The sequence below is a fragment of the Balaenoptera physalus genome (genome assembly GCF_965194825.1).
Source record: "Balaenoptera physalus genome assembly, chromosome: 13".
NCBI classification, from domain to species: Eukaryota; Metazoa; Chordata; class Mammalia; order Artiodactyla; family Balaenopteridae; genus Balaenoptera; species Balaenoptera physalus.
In genome coordinates this window covers 46961251-46983049 of record NC_138892.1, presented here as the reverse complement: position 1 = coordinate 46983049, position 21799 = coordinate 46961251, and the positions used below count along the sequence as shown (strand labels likewise).

General features: G+C 37.9%; 1 protein-coding gene across 2 annotated transcripts in view; it reads right to left on the bottom strand.

Moving 5' to 3' along the window:
• Positions 1-21799, bottom strand: part of TSPAN8 (tetraspanin 8) — a 273586-nt gene that overhangs the window by 24719 nt on the left and 227068 nt on the right. Inside the window, exons 3-4 of one of the 2 annotated variants that reach the window (XM_082419081.1) lie at positions 10513-10681; positions 3058-3120 (exon numbers count right to left, since the gene is read on the bottom strand). In XM_082419081.1, the coding sequence (XP_082275207.1) occupies positions 3058-3120; positions 10513-10572 (123 nt within the window). In that variant the 5' untranslated portion in view covers positions 10573-10681. Of the gene's footprint in view, positions 1-3057; positions 3121-10512; positions 13411-21799 lie in introns of both variants that reach the window. The other variant, XM_082419084.1, reaches the window with a different exon arrangement.

The window sequence follows — 21799 nt, the reverse complement described above, 5'->3', positions numbered from 1 at the left end:
CTTTTTCAGGTTTTCTGTTTTTGTTGTTGTTGTTGTTGGTTTGCTTGTTAAGATTGGAGCTAAGAAATCAGTTTCGTTAATAAACAGGCATGGTAACTGAGTCAAAATAGATAATGACCAAAAAAACCCCAAAAAAGCAGCATTAGAAACCCCATTCTATCTACTCACCATCAAAGACTGCTTCACTAGTACATTGTGGCCAATGCAGGAAAACCCTAAGGTATCTAAGACAGTTTAAGCCTCAATGGCTGAGTTATGAAGACTTGGTTAGTCAGTCCAGATATAGAAACAATAGGTCAAATATCTACCAGTGAGACCTGGATAGTGCGGCCAGCACTTATTTGGCAGGTAATGAGGCACTTCTCTGAGACTGATCTGGGCAGAGTGACCCACTGCCAGAGTGGCCAGAAAGCAATGTGTTGGCTACCTGAGGATCACTGTTTCAAGTCCAGCTCAACAAGTGGCTATTCTTATTCAGAAAAGAAATAGAAATCTGAGTTCAGGTATTTGTTCTGGGGGAGAGACAGCAGAGTTTTAAAAGCTGTCTTGGATGAACACTGTCTGTGTGTGTCTTAGAACAAGGGGAGAATTTCTATAGGAAGGGACATGGCTGAACTTTGAAGAAGAGGGCTCAGGGTCCTCTTTGGATTATAAAGGATCTCCTGGGACAAGGATGGTTGTGCATACATTCTGCCTCATGCAGGGCTGAGTTCATCCTGATGGAGAACAAGGCACCCCTAAGGAGACACTTTAGCACCAAAAGCTTTGCTAAAAGATGTGCATAAAGACATCGTGACATCCTTGTTTTCTGTGTTTGCACTCAGGTTTCTCCTTCTAAAACATTTTCCTCTGTTTTTCCACTAGTAAAATTCAGTTTTCTGCACAGTCTTGATTCTTTGTCACTGACTTTGAATAAAAATAAATCAAGCCAATTTCACGTAAGTCAAGCTGGTTAAAATCGTCCTGGAAGATAATGACTTTTGTTTAGGGTTAGAAGCTGACAGAGCACAAGAGTCAAAATGTAACTAAAGATGCTGCCTAGCTCTATTAAGTCATTCTTATCCCCAGATTCACAGTAACACCCTCTCAAGGACAAGAGTTTTTTAATACGTTCAATGTGTGTGATTTCTTAGAATAAACACCAAGTTTGTTTACCAGAAGCACTGAGGGGAAGTAAAATGTTCCCATATCAAACAAATAAAATAAAATTTAAAAATAGAATACAGACTGCATACACATCTTAAAAAGGCCAAAGCACCCTCTAAATCAATAGCTTTTAATCTCTGTGCTTAATTATGAGTCCCAAAGTCAAACATCAGTTTCTAAATGATTCTAAGAATCTTCAAATACTCTTCTAGGACTCAAATCCCAGAGTCCAAGGGCATCAAGAAGTCACAGATATATTTGTATCACTATAAAACAACAAATGAAATCCTGATGGACTAGAATGTTACCAACTATTGCCACACCTATCCCCCATTCAATTTCTTCACCATGGTGAGGCACAGAATGAAGAGGCAGCGAATTGCCACTGTGATTCTCGGGGTTCTCTAACGGTAGAAAGCAAATTTTAAGGAAAAGAAAAGAAAAGGAAAGAGAGAAGAGAAAATAAAAGAAAGGAAAGAAGAGAAGAGAAAATAAAAGAAAGGGAAAGGGAAAAAGGAAAGGAAAGGGAAAAGAAAGAGAGAGAGGGAAGGAGAGAAGGAAGGGAAAAAAGGAAGGAAAGAAAGAAGGAAAAGAAGGAGAGAAACAGAGTGAGAGAGCAAGAAAAAAAAGTCCAAAAACACCAATCCTTTTAAAAAGGGAATCAGAACAGATGTCAATTTGCTTTTGCTTTTAATATTTCTTTCAACTAGGCTATGTCCAATGGCATGTAACTGCACCGTGGTATAAGTTTTAATAGGAAATGCATTACCTTAATTTCTGTTTTAATAATATCTTAATAATTATTAAATAGGAATCAACATTCCTCTTAGAGAGGGGAAACTTCATTTAGGCAAACACTTCGAAAGGGCCCTAGGAGTACATGTGAGCCTGAATAGTGGCAAGAGCCCAGATAACAAAGAACAAGGTAACTGCCCTGCGTGAGATAAGAATCATAACTTGCGGGGTGTAACACCCCTGGGAAGAAGCGAGCTGGGAGAATGGAAGCAGGGGAGCCAGGAAATGGTACCAGGCACCGTGTTAAGTGAAACTGACAGACCAACCCTCCCACATGCTCACCCTTCTCCCACCCCACACACACACACTCTTTCCACACTTGTGACACTGTGGTACAGAACAGAGACAGTGTGTGTGGAATCCAAAGACCAGAGCTAGAATTAACTGTAGGAACTAAACTTCCTCCAGACCCGCAGAAATCTTGGTAAGACCTTTGCCACCCATGGAACGGTGTGCGGTGGGGCACAGGGGATCATGCTAATCTTATCTTGGTGTCAGGAGGCTGGACATCGCCAGACAACTGCTGAGTTACACCGGTGTGACCGGCATCTTACTGTTACAAGGGGTTACCCTCAATACCAAGTGCCCCAAGTAATTACCAACTATCTTTGTACTTTGCTGCCTTTAAAACACAGATTCAAATTCTTCTTCTCCAAGAGAACTTCTCACCTTCTTTTCTTTTGGATCACTACCCAACCTTGGGAATCAGCCAAATTATTGTCAATACCTTGTACAAAAATTGCTCTTGGTGGGGAGGCAAGGTGGTCTATATCCTCTAGATAACTTCAGGCTGCACTTCAGCAAATAACGAAGGAGGCTAATTTCTGCTTTGGCCCCTTCCCACCTCCTCTTTCATGGCAATCTTCCTATTTGGGGAATAACATCTTCTCCATTCTCTAGAAGGATTGATCAATGCCTGGCACAGGGTCAGGCACATAGTGAGTAATTTTGATTAAATTTAATTAAATTATAAACTCACAGATCAGCACAAATGATTACATGAGGCAGTTAAGGAAATGCTATAGAAATATTTTATTATTATTATTACTGTCATTACTTTCATCATTATAAGAGAAATAAACTACTTCGGCAGCGGAGAAACTTGTATTTATTTACCTCTCGACCATCTTTGCCTACTCGTAGCCAAATTGCTACTGCCAGGATTGAGGTACCACATAGCTGCAGAAAAAAGAAAAAAATGTTAGAGTACGCCTAAGATAAACTACAACTCTAATTCCACACACCTCTAGCCATCTGGTAACAATGGTTTATCATTAATTCTACCATTACAACCTAAAAGACATAAATGAGGCATATTTATGTGTAGATAATTGCTAAAATGTTCTGTTGTAATTGGAAAGTTTGATAAGAATAATCTGTTTTCCATCCACTACAGGGGAGGGGAAAGATGGTTTTCCATGTTTCAACTCTTAACTGTGTTTCTGCTAGATTTTAACATATAAAAGATAGGTAATAACAGTTTAAAGACAAAATATCCTTATTGAGTCTCTGGGTTTGTCTTTGAGAAGCTGTCTTAGACCATAAAGGAAGGGAATAACTGATTAATCACCAAACGTTCCTTCAAGATTCAAGAAGTCAGGATATACAGGGAACAGCAGAACATTTGACAAAATTTGCAGTTAAGCAACAAGGGTTTACGACACTTTTTGTACCCAAATAAGCTCTTTTAAAAATAAGCTCTTTTAGGTAGTAAAGCTTACCCAGAGAAGAGGAACAATGAGGAACAGTATTTAAAGTCTTAAATTCCTTTAATGACTTTACCAGATTATTTAATTTGGACCAAGACCAACACATAAAATGTGAAACACATTTTACTTTAATGTAAGAAAAAAACCTTGTCTTTCAGCTTTGTTTTGTTTTTTAAGGTATAGATGTTGCGGCCTCAAAAAAAAAAAAAAAATCCAAGATCTATTATTAGATAGAGATGTTGAGAACAAGCTTGGTAACATACCAGACACAGCAGTAGACCTTGGAGGAGTTTCTAGACTATTCTGGCCTGAGGGTTCTCTGACAGAGAAATGCCTGAGTCCTCCAAACCCCATGACTTTGTAGTATCATTGCTTTCATGCATGGTTGGGCCATATGCCCAAAACCCCCAAACAGCAGTTTCACTTAACGGCTTCTCATTACGTTTGCTTTGGGAGTAGAGTCGGGGCTTTGTGAAATGAGTAGGCAGTGCAAACAGCAGCTGAACCTATGCTCCCTAAAAGATCTCAAAATTCATCTAGGTTCAAGCCCTTCATTTCAGATTAAAGAAACTGGAATCCCAAGAGATAACAACGGTCACATGGTAAAAATCCAGCACCACTCTTAATCTAGCCCCACCCTTACTACATGCTTCAACTCCTGCAAAACAACAAATGCAATGGAAAACCAAAGCTTTTTACCAAAGAGCTCTTTGCCAAATCACCAAATAACCTATACAATTTAATTATCTTATAGGTGTGCACACGCACACACTATAAACTGCACATCTTTGAATAAACAGCTTTAGAGCCTGAAAACTCTCCTTATTTCTTTTCCTCTTTTCCACTAAATCCTAATTTCATTTGCAGATGGAGATAAATGCTCATTTTAGTGGTTCTTTGTTAATAAATAAACCTGCAAGAATTTATATCAAATGATAATGAGACCCTCTGTGATTTTCAGTAATTTTATAACAGTTGGATTTTTTGTTATTCCAATTTGTTCACTGATATTTTTCTTTCTCTTTTTTCTCCTTTCATAGGTAGATTTACATTGTTTGTCTTAATAGTCACTCTGGCTTTCAGCTTTAAATGAAAATAACATTATCTGAATAGCTATTATGATTATCATCTTAATCTGATGTTTTTATAAAACTATCGATGAGAATATTTTAAGAACTGTATCATAATTTGCTAATTAAATTAATTAAAAGTAATTGGTTTTCTATCAGGAACAATCAGTCTAGAGCCATGATTGGTACTAACCTGTTTTATCCCAGTTGTTACAAGATTGATCATCATAATTGTTCTTTGAGCCCTTTCTCCAGTTTGGCTTTAAGGGTTTGCCCCTGATCTTTTTATAATGTTTTAAATAATTTGGAGTATGAATTAAGAAATAAGCATCTAGGTATGTCCTTCTTTCTGTTGATAAGGTTGTAAAAGGAAATTAGCTGATATGTTAGGCCCCCAGGTTAGCCATCAGTGGACACTGCAGAACCTTACTAGGCCTACACCCCACTACCCTTTTCTGGTTTCTCTTTGAAGAAAGTCACGGTTGTTGCCACTCAGCTCTCATGGGACATCCTTCTTTTTATGAAATTAGGATGCAGTTGGTCTGAGCCAGCATTCTAAGAAATTATGTAATTGATGTTTGCTTATGAATACGCTATGGACTGAATTATGTGCCCCTAAATTCATATGTTGAAACCCTAATCCCCAGTGTGACTGTATTTTGAGATAAGTACCCAAAGTGGAGGCCAGACTCAGAGCATCTCCCTCCAGCCACACAGATTCCTTGCCCCATGAGGCCAGAGGAGGAAAAGAGTAGGACTAAAATACTATCACACCGGATTCCAATATTTTTAAATTAAAAAGCAATATGATTGTTGGAACTGGGAAAACAGCATTAATTGAATTATTATTGTGTGTCAGTCCTTGGTCACAGGCTTTCATAAAGTATCTTAGTTAATCTTCACCATTGATCCTGCTGCGTAAAATTACCATCCTCGTTTAACAAGTGCAGAGACTGAGGCAAAGAAAAATCAAGGAACATGTTCCAGGCCACAAAGCAATGTAGATTCAGGACTTGAATCTCAGTCTGCTTGTTTCTTCAAAATCAACTTTCCATTCTTCTAATTTATGATAGAAGAATTTCTGTCTTATCATAATTCTGCCATTTTATATCTTCCTCTGTTTCAAAATCCAAATTGGAATTTACTCATCACTCTGCAGAGTGGTTTCATACTCCTGACTCATAGAAAAGGCTGTACAATGGTGGTTGAAACGTCTGTTTCTTAAACATTTATTTAGCATTATTCTGAGTTCTTTATATGTATTAACCCATCTAAACTTCACAACAACCCATGAAGTAGATATTACTACTATCCCGATTTTACAGATAAGGAACTATAAAGCACAGAGAGGTTAACCAATTTTCCCAGGGCCACACAGCTGGTGGTGAAGGAGCTGAGGTTCAGCTCTTAGCCTCTGGGCTCCAGTGTCTTTGTCACTGTTTAAGTTCCAAGCTGACTGCATAGTGGCAGGCAACCACTGTATTTACAAAGTTCACACATTTCATCCATAGTCAAGTCTATCTTGGGGGATTTCTTCAATCAGAATGAAATATAATTGCACCCTAGTTTTCAGTTATCCTGTCTCATAGTTATGTCTGCTCTGCTTCAACTCTCTTCATTGCACTCGGCACAACCAATCTAGTGTCCCAGGTACCATATAAAATACAACGATGACATTGAAATGCTGGTTCCTGAACTCTCTCAATTCCTGACTTCCTTGTGCTCTCTTCAAAACTCTTCATGTGTTGGCTTCCTTCAGTTGCTAACACCTTTGGCTTTACAACTTGGCTCCTCCTTCTCACCTTCCCCCATTTGGGTTTGGTAATGTTACATCACTCTGCTTTCCTTCATAAAAGAGCCAGCCCTTCCACAGCTCTCTGCCTCTGGCAATGGTTCCACTGTATCTGTGGGCTAAAGGCCCTGTGTTCCATGCTTACCCAGACCCCTAAGACACTCCAAGCATCCACAACACTCCCATGCTTGACTTATCTAAGAGGAGCATAAGAAAATGTGGGCAGTTTATCTGTTTTGACACAAGACTCAGAGAAATAGGTTTTGCACCTATGATTTACCTATTATCTACCGCACCTCTAATTCACTCTAATTTGCATCAAACTCTAGCATGAGTGATTAGGAATGATTTTTACTTTCTCACGTTTTTCTTCAATTACTAATTCTAACAAATAGAAATCACTGCATATTTAGGTGGCATATCTCAAGTTCTCTCACAAAAGAAACTGGTATGTTTAGCTTAAATGACCATATGCATATCTTAGAGATATTCCAACATCTGGCCCTACTTTGCAAAGGCTTAGTTTCTCGAAAGTTACACCAGAAAGAATTCATTTGAAAACATAAGGCCATGGATGCCTACAAGAAAACCACATCAGTGGGACCGTAAAATATTTGCTTAAGTAAACATTAGAAATGTGACAAATTGCTAATTTCCTATGAAGGATTATAAAATTCCAGCTGAGAACTCTGGGCTGGGAGTAGAGGGGAGAGTAGAAATAGGGATGGTTCCCTAACCTCACAGACTCCTCCTGCTCTAACTTGTGAATGAAAATATTGATGTCACCTGTTGGCGGAGACGTTATCATTGGTCTTTACAACTGTTGCTCTTACTCAAGATGTCTCATATAAAGATTATAGGTCCCATCACTATGCTGATGGGAAGAACAAGGCCTTTTAAGGGAAGTTAGAAATATCTAACTGAAATCCGTAGCATCAGAAAGACTTCATTATCAGAAAAACAGAGATAATGGTAACCATAAAATAATCAGAGCTCTCCAGGAAAGCAGTAACAATGTCTGGGTACAGTATTGTACAGATGTCTACAACTCACCTTGTACTCTTATATCAAATTTATAATCCTGAACCTATAACATACCCCTTTCCTAGACTGTCTTTTTTTTCATTTCAGTTTAAAATTCAGATCTGTTTCAAATTCCTATTAGCTATTGAATAGCTATTCATTAGCTATTTAATGAAATACTGACCTCTGATGTATTTTAAACAGCCATCAACACTTTGTATGCTGTTTTTATACAACATGGATATATTTTGACTCTTTCATAATTTGAGGATTGTTACTAGTTTGAAGACTTTGAGACGTTATTAAAGTAGAAGCCATGCATTTATTAGCATATTTATATTTCAGCTTGTTTAAATGGCTCATATATATTCTGCATCATAAAGAGACAATGGTTGCAGGTTTTTAGAAACAGGTATCAAGACTTCTTGGAGAAATGCTAATTCCAGGTCTGGGGCAGGAAATAGGGAAGTGAGCCTGGAACATCTTATCATCCCAAATAGTGAAGAAGTTATCAAAGTTATTAGGGTCAGGTCAAAAGGACTCAGGAGCCAACTTGAAGACTCTCCCACTGACCAAAAATGGAATAAATTGCACATCAACGAGGATAAGAACTGTGATGGTATTTAAATCTATTATTTCATAAGAATATTTAAAGAAATACTTGCTTATCACTGTTGTATGATACCAGAAAATAAACTCATCACTTTGAAATCTGCTGAGTAAAGAGTAAGAAACATTTATGCTGCCTTTCTTAAAAAATAAAAACTGGGCATTAATGGTAACCAATTAGTAAATGCTAACTCTCTCCTTATTGAAAGTATTCCAGCTAGTAAATGAAGAAAATGATAGAAATAGTATGTCACCAGTTTGAAACTCAGTGAACTGATGGGTTGAGGTTCTTAAGCATCAATAGCTACTAACATCACAAAAAGTGAGATTGTCAGACAGTATACACCTCTTGATGAAAGAACAAAATATCACTTATAAGCTAGTTGTGCCCCATCCCCCAAAATAATATCCTGAATCTTATCAAACTGCCAAGTGCAACTACTAAGTTAGAGATAACACAGAGGACAAGGGAACAGGTTAAACTATACCATGGGTATTCAAATAGCAAAATCCAGATCACAGAAAATGCAATAGGACAAACCAAACACACAAGTACATAAAACTTCCAGGGTGGGGGAAAGATGAAGATGGATGGAGAACCTAAAGATGAAAGTTGACATAAAAGATATATCAACCAATCAATCACAATGCGTGGACCTTGTTTGTATTCGGATTCAAAGAGGAACATTTGTGAGGCAATTGGAAATTTGAACCCTGGATAGATACTTGATAATCAATTTTAAAATTCTTATTAAGTTTTTAGTGTGATGACATTGTGGGTGCATTTTTTCAAAAAAAGAATTATTTGTCTTTTAGAAATATACACTAAAGTATTTACAGATGAAATAGTATATCCAGGATTTGCTTCAAAATAATATGGGGTGGGGAAAGTAGATGAGAATATGGACCGGGAAAGATTGGCCATGGTTTCATGGCTTTTGGGGCTGGATGATGGGGTTGATTATCCTTTTCTATTTTGTGAATGTTTGAGGTTCTCCACAATAAAAAGTTAAAAGCAAAACCAACCAAAGTACATAGGAATTTCTTTGTTTATATTCTAATCTCAATGTTTAACCAATTTTAAATATTTCAAGGGAAGAAATTTATCAGAACAAACTTTTAAAATCTGGCATATATTCATGAGCTTCATTTAGTATTTGCAAAAGCAGCCCATTCTTCTAAGGAAAAGAGGAAGTACAAAGAACAAACCTTTCTTATTTTATTTTATTCATTTATAGTCTCACTTACTTATTTTCTTTACCAATATATATCACTTGTACTCATTAGGGCTACTGACATTGAGTGGAAAGTCATTCTAGACAATAAGACTATATTCATCTATTTAAGTTTAGCTAGGTACATCATTATTTTAACAGGACAGAAATTTACCAACATGTAGATACCAGCTGCCTATTTACTAAAGATAACCAGGTAAAAAAACAAAACCAGAACTTTCTCCTGCTTATACTGCATAAGCCATTTTTTAATCCAGTACACAAAATAATTTTTTCATTTAAGTATTTTGGGCTATTTCTATTGACTTACTTTTGAACAATCTTTAATTGCATCATTTATATTACAAATGATAACATCAATTTTCCAACATCCCAACATCCAACATCCCTTAACCATTTTGCCTTTCCATATTTCATTTTTCAACTTTCCAATGTTAGATTTTGCTTATCAATTTATTTGTTATTTCTTATGTCTGCAGACTTTCAAGAGAAACATAAGAGCTGGCTAAAACACAAACCCTGTTGATTAAAAGATGGGGCAATGACACATCAAAATACTAACTTTAAATTTCTGATACAAAACTAGTGCCTTAGTTTAATCTTTCCATGATTAAGCAATTTTACTGTTACTCTTTAAAGTTTAGCATGACCATTGTTTCTTCTTTGGATCTCTGAAAATGATCCTCTTCTCACGTCTTTCTCATCACACCCCACCATCCACCTGTTTCAAACCCAGAGGTAAAGGTTAGAATTTAGGAGGTAGGCACCAAATGGAATCAAATCAGATTTTTCCCACAGGGTCCTTAAACTAGGGAGGCCTGAATGATATACAACTAAGAATTGTCTTTTAGTTAAGGGGTATTTTTTTTTCCTCTGTGATTGTTTTGTAACAATATCAAAACATTTATGAAATGTTTACCCCCACAGAACCTGAAGTGCACTTTTTTGAGTCACTGGCTCATTTTCAATTACTGAAATAACCAAAGAAAGAACAAACACATCCAAACAAGTAAATGGAAAATACCCTCTCCTCCTCTCCTATTTCTCTCGTGCAGAGTCTGTTCTCATTTATGCTATTTATATCAAGATACCCTTTCTTGCATAAAATTGATAATTACAAGAAAAACACTCACCCAGGACACGAAGTTGAAGATAAACATAGAATATTTTATACAGACACTCACACCTGCCATGTCGGAAAAGGATCAGGAATCCAGATGCTGTGAGTTTAACCGTTCCTTCTAGGATTGTTCTGCAATGGCTCTGGAGTAATTTGCCTGCAGAGATTTCTGTGTTCACGGCCTCAGAGCAGAAATAGAAAGCAAAGAAGTTGGGGCTGGGGGTGTGGAGGGTGGATAATCCAGTTATTAAAGTGGATTAAAAAAGTAACACACACAGTTAAATATCACAAGGTCTATCACTAGGCAGGTGTGTTCTTTTGCTTGTCGTGGCCCCTAGGGTACTGGGCCAGAATATTTATGATCCTTTCTCCAAAACTGCCTTCTGTAAAGTAAACAGATACCAAGTTAAGGGAGTGGTGCTAGAGCAGGGAGAGAATGGCACAACCGATAGGAGGTTGTTGATTTCAGATACCACAACCCGACTTCCCCTGCCTCTATTTCAACTACAGGGAAATAAGATTGTTTTGCCCTGAGATAAAGGGACATTGTGTCTCAACTCATTTTTGCACTGCCTTTTCTCAAGAGTGCAAAATTTCTTCTAGATACAACAAAATGCATTTAGAAATCTGCAAAGTCTGAAGGCTTAAGACACAGCAACCTTTTATCCTTAACCCCAGAATGGTGGGAACAACCATAACATGGACCTGACTCCCAAAGCTTCTAAATTTATTTCAAAACAATTCCATGGAGCTGCCTTCAATGCAGTGCAGCTGGGGGTAGCGGGGAGGGAGAGGCTGCCCTCTCCATCACAAGACCATTTAGTTTTTATCTTTATTTCTTTATGATGTAAAAGGGAAAAAATTCTCAGGAGTTACTCTCTGACTGTCCCTATTGTGTTCATTCTCTAACATGTAGCCATTCTGAGAGCTCAGTTTGTTTTTAAGGTTGGCCCTCTACTCCTCTTCCTCTGACAAATTGTATCTAACAACACTCCTCTCCACTAACTCAGTTTCTGGATTCTCTGGTCCTCTTGGACAAAAAATTCAGAATGAGAAGGTGGTCATAGTTCAGCGAACATAGATTGTACAATTTGTTTTTCGTGCTAATAGAAGGCAGCTGGCACAGGTAGAGGCAAAATTCCCTGACCTAATCAGGGAGGTGTAGACTGCTTTTCTGTAAACAGTTTGGGTCATGCTAGTTTCCACATCCTGCCTCTAAAAGGGAGCTCTTTTTCCCCCAAATAAAAGAACCGTATACTTCAAAAATTGTTGGGGAAAATAATTCTTTAAAATCTTTGTGAAGTTCTATACAATAAGCAAGCATGGACTTCTTAAAAATTTGATTAGCTAAAAGAATATTTTTCTAATTTACACTGACAAAGGTGTCTTTGAAACAATCCCATTACCTGACTATTAAACATAATATATTTTTAATGTAATAGTGACAATAATATCTAGTGTTAAGACCAAATTTAGGATTAGTTCAAAAATAATCGCTTAATATTTAAATAATCACTAAAATTGTTGGTGCTCTGTGCTGTTTCCTCCTAGAAAATGGAAATAATTTCACAAACTTCTACTGAGACATTAATGTATATAGGATTATCCATGGCTGAAAGAAGAGAGTTTTTGCTTAAATGAAAAAACAAATGGATTTATAGACCTAGAATTGATTATTTATAGTTTAGAGATAAAATCAAAAGAAATATATAGATTACAATGCTGTTTTGTTGACAAGAATATATTGAGTACCTACTGAATTCCAGTTTGGAATAGATTTTTTTGTAGATGCTGAATCTCCTTAAGAAGAATATAGTCTTTAGCTAAATCATTATTGAACCCAAAAACGTAAAATTCGATGGATGTGCTTTTACAGCAAAATTACTCTGTGTATTAGAACACTCAGTCCAATTCAAATCTATATGAAACAGTTCACTCCTCTAAGTTCCTATCTCAGTAAATTTTATAATCACACAACATTTGCCCAAGCTAAATGCTGCAGAGTCATTTTGTATTCCTCTTTCTTTGTTGCCTTATGTCTAATCACTTCCCGGAGTGTGTTGAGCTCCTACATTTCCTTCAAACCTGTTTCTTCCATCTCATCCTTTTGCTTTTCAGCTTTTTATCATCTCTTACTTGAGCCATTTCAATAGAACCATAATTAGTTTTCTTGCCAACATTTTCCCCCTCCTATCCATCTTAGCACTCCAGAATTTTCTCTTTTCTTTCCGCAATTCCCTTTATAAAATACTTATTGATCATGTAATTCCCCTGATTAAAAACCAATCTAAGGATGGTTTCCTGTTACCTAAAGGATAAATTCAGACTCCATAGAATGGCACTTAAAGCACATGGCAAACAGGCCTCTACTCATCTCCCAGAACTTTCTCCTGTTCCTCTCTCCCAAGACAGCTTCCACTCTTAGATTCCATAACCACAAAATTATTTCACAGGCCTAGTATATACCTGGGGCTTTTATGCCTCTGTGCATGTTGTTCCTTCTTCCTGGACTATCCTTTCCCACCTTCTCTACTTAGTGAATTATTGCAACCACCCCTTGGTGCTCAGCTCAAATGGCACCTCACCGGTGGAAGCGTCCCCTTCTTTATCCACTGCCCCTACTCTGGGCAGACCTCCTTGCTTCTCAATCCTTATGCCCATTATAATTTGAACAAAGCTTTAGTCTAAAATTGCCATCCTTTACAACACTGATTTTTGTGTCCACCCTCTGATTTTTTAATACATGAAAGGCCAAGATCCTGACTTACTTATCTCTATACCCACAGCAGCTGGCATTGAAGATAAAGGGATGTGCGATTACAGCCAAGATTTCTAGAAAGTTCAACCGAGATTCCCTCATGGATTTCCAAGCAACTACCAACGTGTTTCCTCTCCTCACAATAAAAGTCAGCTTTTGGGTAAAGAAAAATATTTCCTTTATTTTGGGACTTGTCAGCACCTTAACTTGCAAATGTTTAAGAAGGTGACAAAGTACATAGCGATTCCCAAATGCATGTGACCCCAGAACATATTTTTGAAAGACATATACATGGATCAGTGCTATAGCACTTACGTATAGAAACACTGATCTAGACAAGCCCACACATTTTATACATGAGAAAAGGGTATCCCAGAGAGACTGAGTAGCCCAAGCTCACAAAGCTGGTTAGTGGCAGAGCTCTTTCTAAAAATGAGGTCTTATGATGATCAGATCAGTATTCTGTCCACTTGCATCAACTATCTCTTAGGTTACGTAGTGTGATTGTAAGATGAGTCAGTTACCACCTTAGATCATGAGAAATTGTCATATAACAGAGTTAACAGTGAAGGGAAGCGGGTAGGGCAGGGCTAGAGAGTGTCAGCAATAACTCTTAGGCCCAGTGAAAAAGGCCAGGTCTGGAAGGAGAGGCAATGAAGAGTGGGATATCACAAGAAACAATAACTGAAGGAAAGAGTAGAAGATAAGTCTCAATAATTTTAGATAAAGTTTTCCTAATGCTGCCATCATGTCAATTATTATCACGCTCAGTGAATGCACAGGGCAGAGCAGGATGAGGCTTCAAATCTGATTAATCATGAAGACTCTCCACGAGGCAGTCACATTAAACTAGGTTTTGATAGCAGTACGGGGGACCCTGGCACAGAAAAAAGACAGAGATTCTCTGTGCTCAGAGTAGAGGAAAGGGCATGAATAGAACCGTCAGATACCCTATGTAAAATATGGCATTTTCTCTAGGTCATCAAGCAAATCAGGCCCACATTTGGGACTTGAACCAGAAAACAGGCATTGATAGGAGGTTCATATTTTTATCACTATATCATGTTTCCCTCTACAAGATATGCCCAATAATTCATTCAACAAATGTTTTGAATGCCTTCTATGTCCTGTGCATGATACGAGGAACTGGAAATACTGCATTTAACAAAATAAGATAAAAACCCCTGCCTTCACGGAGGATTTTAATATATATATATGTGTGTGTATATATATATATATATATATATATATACACACATATATTAGGTAACTAGATTTTGGAAACAAAAGTATAAAAAGGAAGTTATCTTCTCATTATAATGTCAACGAAAACAGATGTTCTTTGTTATTATTAAAAAATAAATTAGCGTATTCAGATAACTTGCTATTTAGTCATTCTTTCAACAAATATTTATTGATTACCTACTATATTCTGAGCCCTGGGGATATGGCAGTAAACAGCAACACAGAAATACTCCTGATCTCTTGAAGTTTACATTCCAGAAAGGAAGATAACTTCCTCTTTGTATTTTTGCTTCGAAAATCTAGTTACCCAATATATTTGTCAGTAGAGTGTGTACTGAAAAACCAAACCATGTGTTTTAGAGAAAAGATTGCATTCTCTTTCATCTTATATATTCTCCCATTATCACCATCACTCTATACTAAAGGGGCTTTTTTTATGGTATTGTGAATATTCAATTCATTTTCTCAAAGGCTGGTAGCAGGAGCAAGAAAAATGATGCTGAAGTTTCTCTTCCCTATGACTCTGCTTAGGTGTGGGTGTGTGGGTGCATGAGGTCATGAGGTCATGCATTCTAAGCAGAGTGAAGAGAAAGTTCTGGTACTCTTTAGCATTTCTCATTTTCAAAAATCTTTTTTCTTATTTTAGGAAACTTGAGGTTGCTCATTTGTGGATTTTATGATCCCTTTTACAGGAGCAGAAGCTTGGCGTTTGTCCTCCAGTCCGATTCCAGCATTCCTGAGACCGACATTCCTCTTATGCTTTCATTTGAACACAATGCTCTATGCTTCCTATCCTGTGTGCTTATGGAGCCTGGCTCATAAAAACCTTCTGCAGGTTCCCACTGGGAATGGGAAGCATCTGGTATGAGAATGATCCGTCTCCTGCTTTGCAGGACATTTTGAAACCACCATATCTACTTGCAGTGTTAATTCCAGCTCAAAAAAGAATGTGCTTGGAATTGTCATTGTGAAGTAGCAATATGGTGCTTATGAAGAATGGGTACCAATATTCTTCCTCTTTTTATAGATATTTTTATTCTAAAATATTCACAATTTTTACCTGGACATAAAGTTAATAACCAATAAAGGTCATATAAAGAAAAACATGAAAGTATGTATAAGAAAATAGGCTCTGGATCACCAAAATCTATTGTTAAGTGTTTATAAGTAAAGATCGAGGCAAAATGGTGCAGTAATTAAAAATGTGTATTCTGACCATGATGGATTAGAGATGCTCATGAATTCTTATTAGCCTCACTGCCGTGTTTATACTCCTTTTATATTTGCAACAATTACAGCAAAATGAAAAAGTGGCCAGCTTCTGGGTGGGGTCCAGGGTCTGGTCCTTGGCTTGGTGGCCCTCTAAGCTCAGCTTTGCCAGCCTTTCCTCAAGTATCTCACAGGAGCCAGAATGTCAATTTCTTAGTTTATCATGAGAAATGCACACATCAAGCCACCCAGCATAATATAAAAGCAGATCAGAAAATCCTCTACCATAAAGAAACAGACTCATAGATAGAGAGAACAAACTAGTGTCTATCAGTGGGTAGAGGGAAGGGGGAGGGGCAGTAGAGGGGTAAGGGATTAAGAAGTACAAACTACTATACATAAAATAAATAAGCTACAAGGATATATTGTACAGCACAGGGAATATAGCCAATAGTTTATAATATCTATAAATGGAATATGACTTTTAAAAATTGTGAATCACCTGAAACGTATTATATTGTACATGAACTATACCTCAATTTCAAAAGTTCAAAAAATAATAATATAAAGAAAGAAAATCCTCTTCCTATAAGAAAGCAGCACAGAAGCAGAGCATACAGAGATGGTTTCTTGGTGGAGGGAGTGGATGGTAAATTCAGTAAAGGAGGTAGTAGATACATTGCCAAGAGTTGATAGGCTGTTGGTGAGTCTAGAACCATCCCAGGAATCCAAAAGCTAAACCCTCCAAAAGATGCTCTTGTCCCTCAATATGGCTGTGACACACCACCTTATTCTTTCTCCCCCAGGTTGCTTTCCCTGTGCTCTCTTCAGTCCAGGCCCCCTCTTGTGATCACAGTCTAACCCTAGATAAGAGAACATCAAAATTCACTGGGTATTCATTTACCAAACTGTAATTACAGTTCAGTCCTGCTTCCAAGATTGCCTTTTCACTGCATTTTAAATATTTCCAAAATACTTCACTTAAACATGACTGCTTTCTTGATCCATTTCTATAGATTTTACTAGTTGATTTCTCGGAGGTCAATCTTATTGTCCTTCTCTCCAAATTGGGATGTGTGCCCTTGTACAGACAATGATATTCAACAAGAGAATGAAGGATACAAAACAGAGCTTTGTAATCACCAGCCCAGAATCACTGGATACTCCATTTTTGTGCTGAATATTTGCCTGGTTGTTTGCTTTTAAGTGTAAAGTTTAAATGCCAGCCTGCTTTCCCGTGAGTTCTTTCTGAATCAGACTTTGTTTGGTCAGCTCACAAGGTACACATTGGCTGCCAGTATGATTAGGCTGTGTGGTAACAGTGATTAAGAGGTAGGGAAGTAAGTGGAGGCCACCAACACAGAATTTAAAAAGAAAAAAAATAGAATAGGGCGGGGATATTTAATGCTTGTATCAGACACCAGATTCTTATACTAAAGGAGCCAAGAAAATGTGACACAGAATTTAACACAGGCTTCTCCCACGACTGGTCAGGAAAAAACATAGACATTTTACTCATAATGCTAATTAGGATCTCACAAGTGACTAATTCCAAATTATAAAGGTTTATTCAACCTCACAGAGTGGGAATGAATTGCATGGCTATTCTGGTTCCCAGGAGAAAATAAAATAACAGGAAGTCACGATAAAAGGTCATTTATCAGGAAATCCCAAACTTCCATTTTATACCTTTATAAGAAGCGACAAAACGTATCCCAAATAAGCTCAGGTAGAAAAGAACTCAGACTCTGGTTTGAATTTTTTTTAAGCACAGAGAGTCTTATTTAGATTTTCCTTGAGCACTTGGAAGGCCTCTCTTAATGCGAGAAGGCAAAAGAAGCAGATACCCCAGGAAGCCTGTGGTCTAACACCTAGACCATCGTTCCTGAAACAAGAGGGTCTGGCTGCATTTTCCTCACTGTCAACCCATAAGAATGGATCACCCTAATTTCAATCCATATGAAATGAAAGTACACTCTCCAAATGCAATCTTTAAAGATACAATATCCAAATGAAATTTTTCCAGAAACTGGGCATGGGATACACCATTTCTCCTAGAAATCTCCTCTAGCTCCTTTCTTCATTTATACTCAGGCATTAATGTATCCTTCCCTGAACTTCCAAGTAATTCTCTTATTTATTAACAATGTGATTGATTCAGAAAATGCTTCCGCCATAGACCAACCATGTGAGGAGATCAGAACATTTTTAAATAAGCTACTCTTGGGGTCATCAAGTGCCTATGGGTAAAACAAAACCAAGGGATTGTTTTTCTTTACATGGAGTCATATTGACCTCTAATTTTGCCTACACTAATCATTAAACCTTCAGGAAATATTCCAAGGGAAAACATACTGATTTTTTTTAATTGTGGAAAGAACCCAACACTTTTCTGCATGCTAATATATTTATACAAGTTCGTACTTGAAGCTTCATCGAGCCAGAGAATTCCTGTAAGTGCTCTGCTCTCTTTCCTCTTCACTCTTCATGCTTTCTTGAATACATGAGTGTGAAGAGGTATTGTTAAGCCAAAAATATTGGCCTAGCCAAGTCCCACAAAAAGGAATGTGCAAATCTGGGAACACATTCCAGGATTTCTAGCTACCAGTACAGGGCCTGAAGTATAAGAAGTACCAGCCAGAAATATCAAGTTTCTCGAGAATCAGTGAGTCTCATCCAATCCCCTGAAGAGCTTTCTGAGACAGAAATAGTTCATAAAGCAATTCTCCATGCAGTAAGAGATTTACTTTAAATTTAAATAACAGTCATAGATATCACTTTAATCTCTCTTTAATAGATATCTCTTTAATAGATATTTAAGAGATTTCCCAGGCTTTGAACCCTCTAATGGATTCCCATCACAATTAAAATGAAATCCAAAGCCACACAAGATGGGCCCTTGGCTGCCTCACTGACCTCATTTCCAACTACTCTCTCCCTCACTCATGCTGCTCCAGCCACAGTGGACTCCATGCTGGCCCTTGGACTTGGCCAAGTGTACTCCCAGCTCAGGGGCCTTTCCGTCTCCTCTCTCCCCTGTGGAATTCTCTTCATCTGCAGATGGCTTCATCCACAGAGATGGCTCATGCTCTCCGCTCACTGTACTGCATGTTCATTTGTCTGTTCGTCTTACTGTCAGTTTCCTTTTGGAGTGTAAACTTCAGGAGATCAGGAACAATTTCTGTATTGTCCATTACTTATCCCTGGGGCTCAGAATATAGTAGGTGCTCAGTAAATATTTATTGAATGAATGACTAAACAGCAAGTTATCTGAATACACTAATTTATTTCTTAATAATAACAAAGAGCATCTGTTGTGTTCACCATTACATTCTCACTGCCTAGCACAGTGACTGGCCAATTATAATCTCCGTATGTGCTGGGATACAGCATTGCAAAAGAAAAATGAGGCTGCTTGTATGGACCTTATATTCCACCAAACAAACAAATACACAAATAAATATGCAAGAAAACACCAGGCAGAGAAAAATGGCAGGATCCTGTGCTACAGAGTGACCAAGGGAACTACTTATTTCACATGAGATGGAATGCTTAAGGAGGTGACACTTAAACTGGGTCCTGCACCTGGGTCAAATCGTGAAGAAACACTGAACAAGCCCAAATCAAGGGCATTCTACAAAATAACTGGCCTAAATCAATTAAAATGTTAAGATCATGAAAGTTAGGGAAAGACTAAGGAATTAATCCCTCTTCAAGAGAGGCTAGAGAGAGACATGGCAACTTGGTGAAATGCATGACCCTGAATCGGATCCTCTGCTATATAAAAGACGCTACTGACCAAATTAGTGAATGTGAATGGGGTCTCTGAGCAAGGATATATAGAGATTCTTGATATTGTTCTTGTAACTTTTCTGCAGGTTTGAAATTATTTAGAATAAAAATAAACGGCCTCTGTGGGGGGAAAAATTGAGGCACAGAAAAGTTAAATAACTTTCCCAAGGTCCCATAATATGTGATAAAGCCTGGATGTGAACCCAGGCAGTCTAGCTCCCAACTAGGTGTCTTCAACCATGTTGCTTCTATAAGATAGAGTATATTAGCATAATGCCTCATGCAAAGTAAGCTCTCAAGCAATATCTATTACTATTAAAAATTAATATACTGTAAACAAACAAATAAGCTGAGTCCTGCATGATAAGAAGACACAAGCCATGCCAGGAGCTAGGGTAAGAGAATTCCAGACAAAGGTAACAGAGCGTACAAAGGCCCTAAGGTGAGCACAAACTTGGCATGTTGGAGAAAAAAGTCTGGTGTGTAGGTAGAATCAAAAGTTACGGGGAGCAGGGCTTGAGATGAGATCAGAGGCAGTTCTTCAGGTCAGATGCTGCAGAGAGTTGTAAGCCAGGAGAAAAGAATGTAATGTATTTGCGTGTTATTGGAAGTGTAGGCAAGTTTTATGGGCTGAATTGTATCCCACCCCAATGCATATGGTAAAACCCTTACCCGCATTGCCTCAGAATGTGACTGTGTTAGTGACATCAGCAAGATGTCAGAGTAGGGGGCCCTGGACCATCCTTCTGCCCACAAACACACCAAATAAGCAATAGTTCACAAATTCCCTTTATGAGGCATCTAGAAACTAAGTGAAAGGCTCCTAAACACTGGGTGACCATGAAAACAGATTTATTGAAACCAGAAAAGGGATTCAGGATATCCTCTTCCTGGAGTCCCTTCCCCTGGTGCAGCGTCATATGGTCAGAAAGAGACCTCCTGGCTCCTGACTTCTCCCCTTCTCCCAGGGGAGGGGAGGGGTTGGTCTGCCTATCCAGTGCTCCTCCCCAGAAGTTTGACCTCAGTCCTGGCAGTCTTGGAGGTTAGATGGGTCCACCATAGCCTAACAAACAGCCTGAAGGAAAATGGAAACAGCAGCGTGGGACCACAGACACATCATAGCCCTACCTCCTGCTCAGGACAGAGTGTGTGGATGAAAAAGCCCAGCCCTCAGCTTCCCCCAGGGAGGGAAGGAGTAGAGCCGTGTGTACAGCACCCCTACTTTTCTGAGGGGGCTAACCCGGGGACTGACCTCTGCCCTGCCTGACTTGGAGTTATACAACTTAATAACAAAAAAACTAATAACCTAATTTAAAAATTGGCTAAGGTATGAATAGACATTTTTCCAAAGAAGACATACAAATTGCCAACAAGCATACAAAAAAATGCTTATGGTCACTAAGATAGGGAAATGCAAATCAAAACCACAATGAGATATCACCTTACACTTGTATGGATGGCTATTAACAAAAAAACAAAAACAACAGGTGTTGGTGAGGATGTGGAGAAATTGGAACCCTTGCACACTGTAAATAGGTATGGAGAATGGTATAGCCACTATGGAAAATGGTATTGGGTTCCTCAAAAAATTAAAGATAGAACTACCATATAACCAGCAATCCCACTTCTGGGTGCATATCCAAATGAACTGAAATCAGGATTTCACTGAGATTATCTTCACTCCTATGCTCATTGGAGCACTATTTACAATAGCTAGGATGTACAAACAACCTAAATTTTGATCATCAGATGAATACATAAAGAAAATGTGGTATAAACATAAAATGAAATACTAGTTAGTCTGAAAAAAAGAAAGAAATTGTGCAATATGGGACATGGATGAACTTTGAGGACATTTTGCTAAGTGAAGTAAGCTAGACAAAGGAAGACAAGTACTGCACGATTCCACTTACATGAGGTATCTAAAATAGTCACATTCATAAAATCAAAACCAGGAACTGGGGGTGGGGGGGGGAGGAGGGGATGGGGAGTTATATATTAACAGGCATAAAGTTTCAGTAAAGATAAATAAGCTCTAGAGATCTGCTTTACAATATTGTACATTCATTCAATAATAAGGTATTGTACACTTAAATTTCATTGAGAGAATAGATCTCAGGTTAAGTGTTCTTACCACAATAAAACAGAAAGAAAGAAAGAAGAGAGAAAGAAAGAAAGAAAGAAAGAAAGAAAGAAAGAAAGAAAGAAAGAAAGAAAGAAAGAAAGAAAGAAAGAAAGGAAGGAAGGAAGGAAGAAAGAAAGAAAGGAAGAAAGAAAGAAAGAAAGAGAAAGAGAG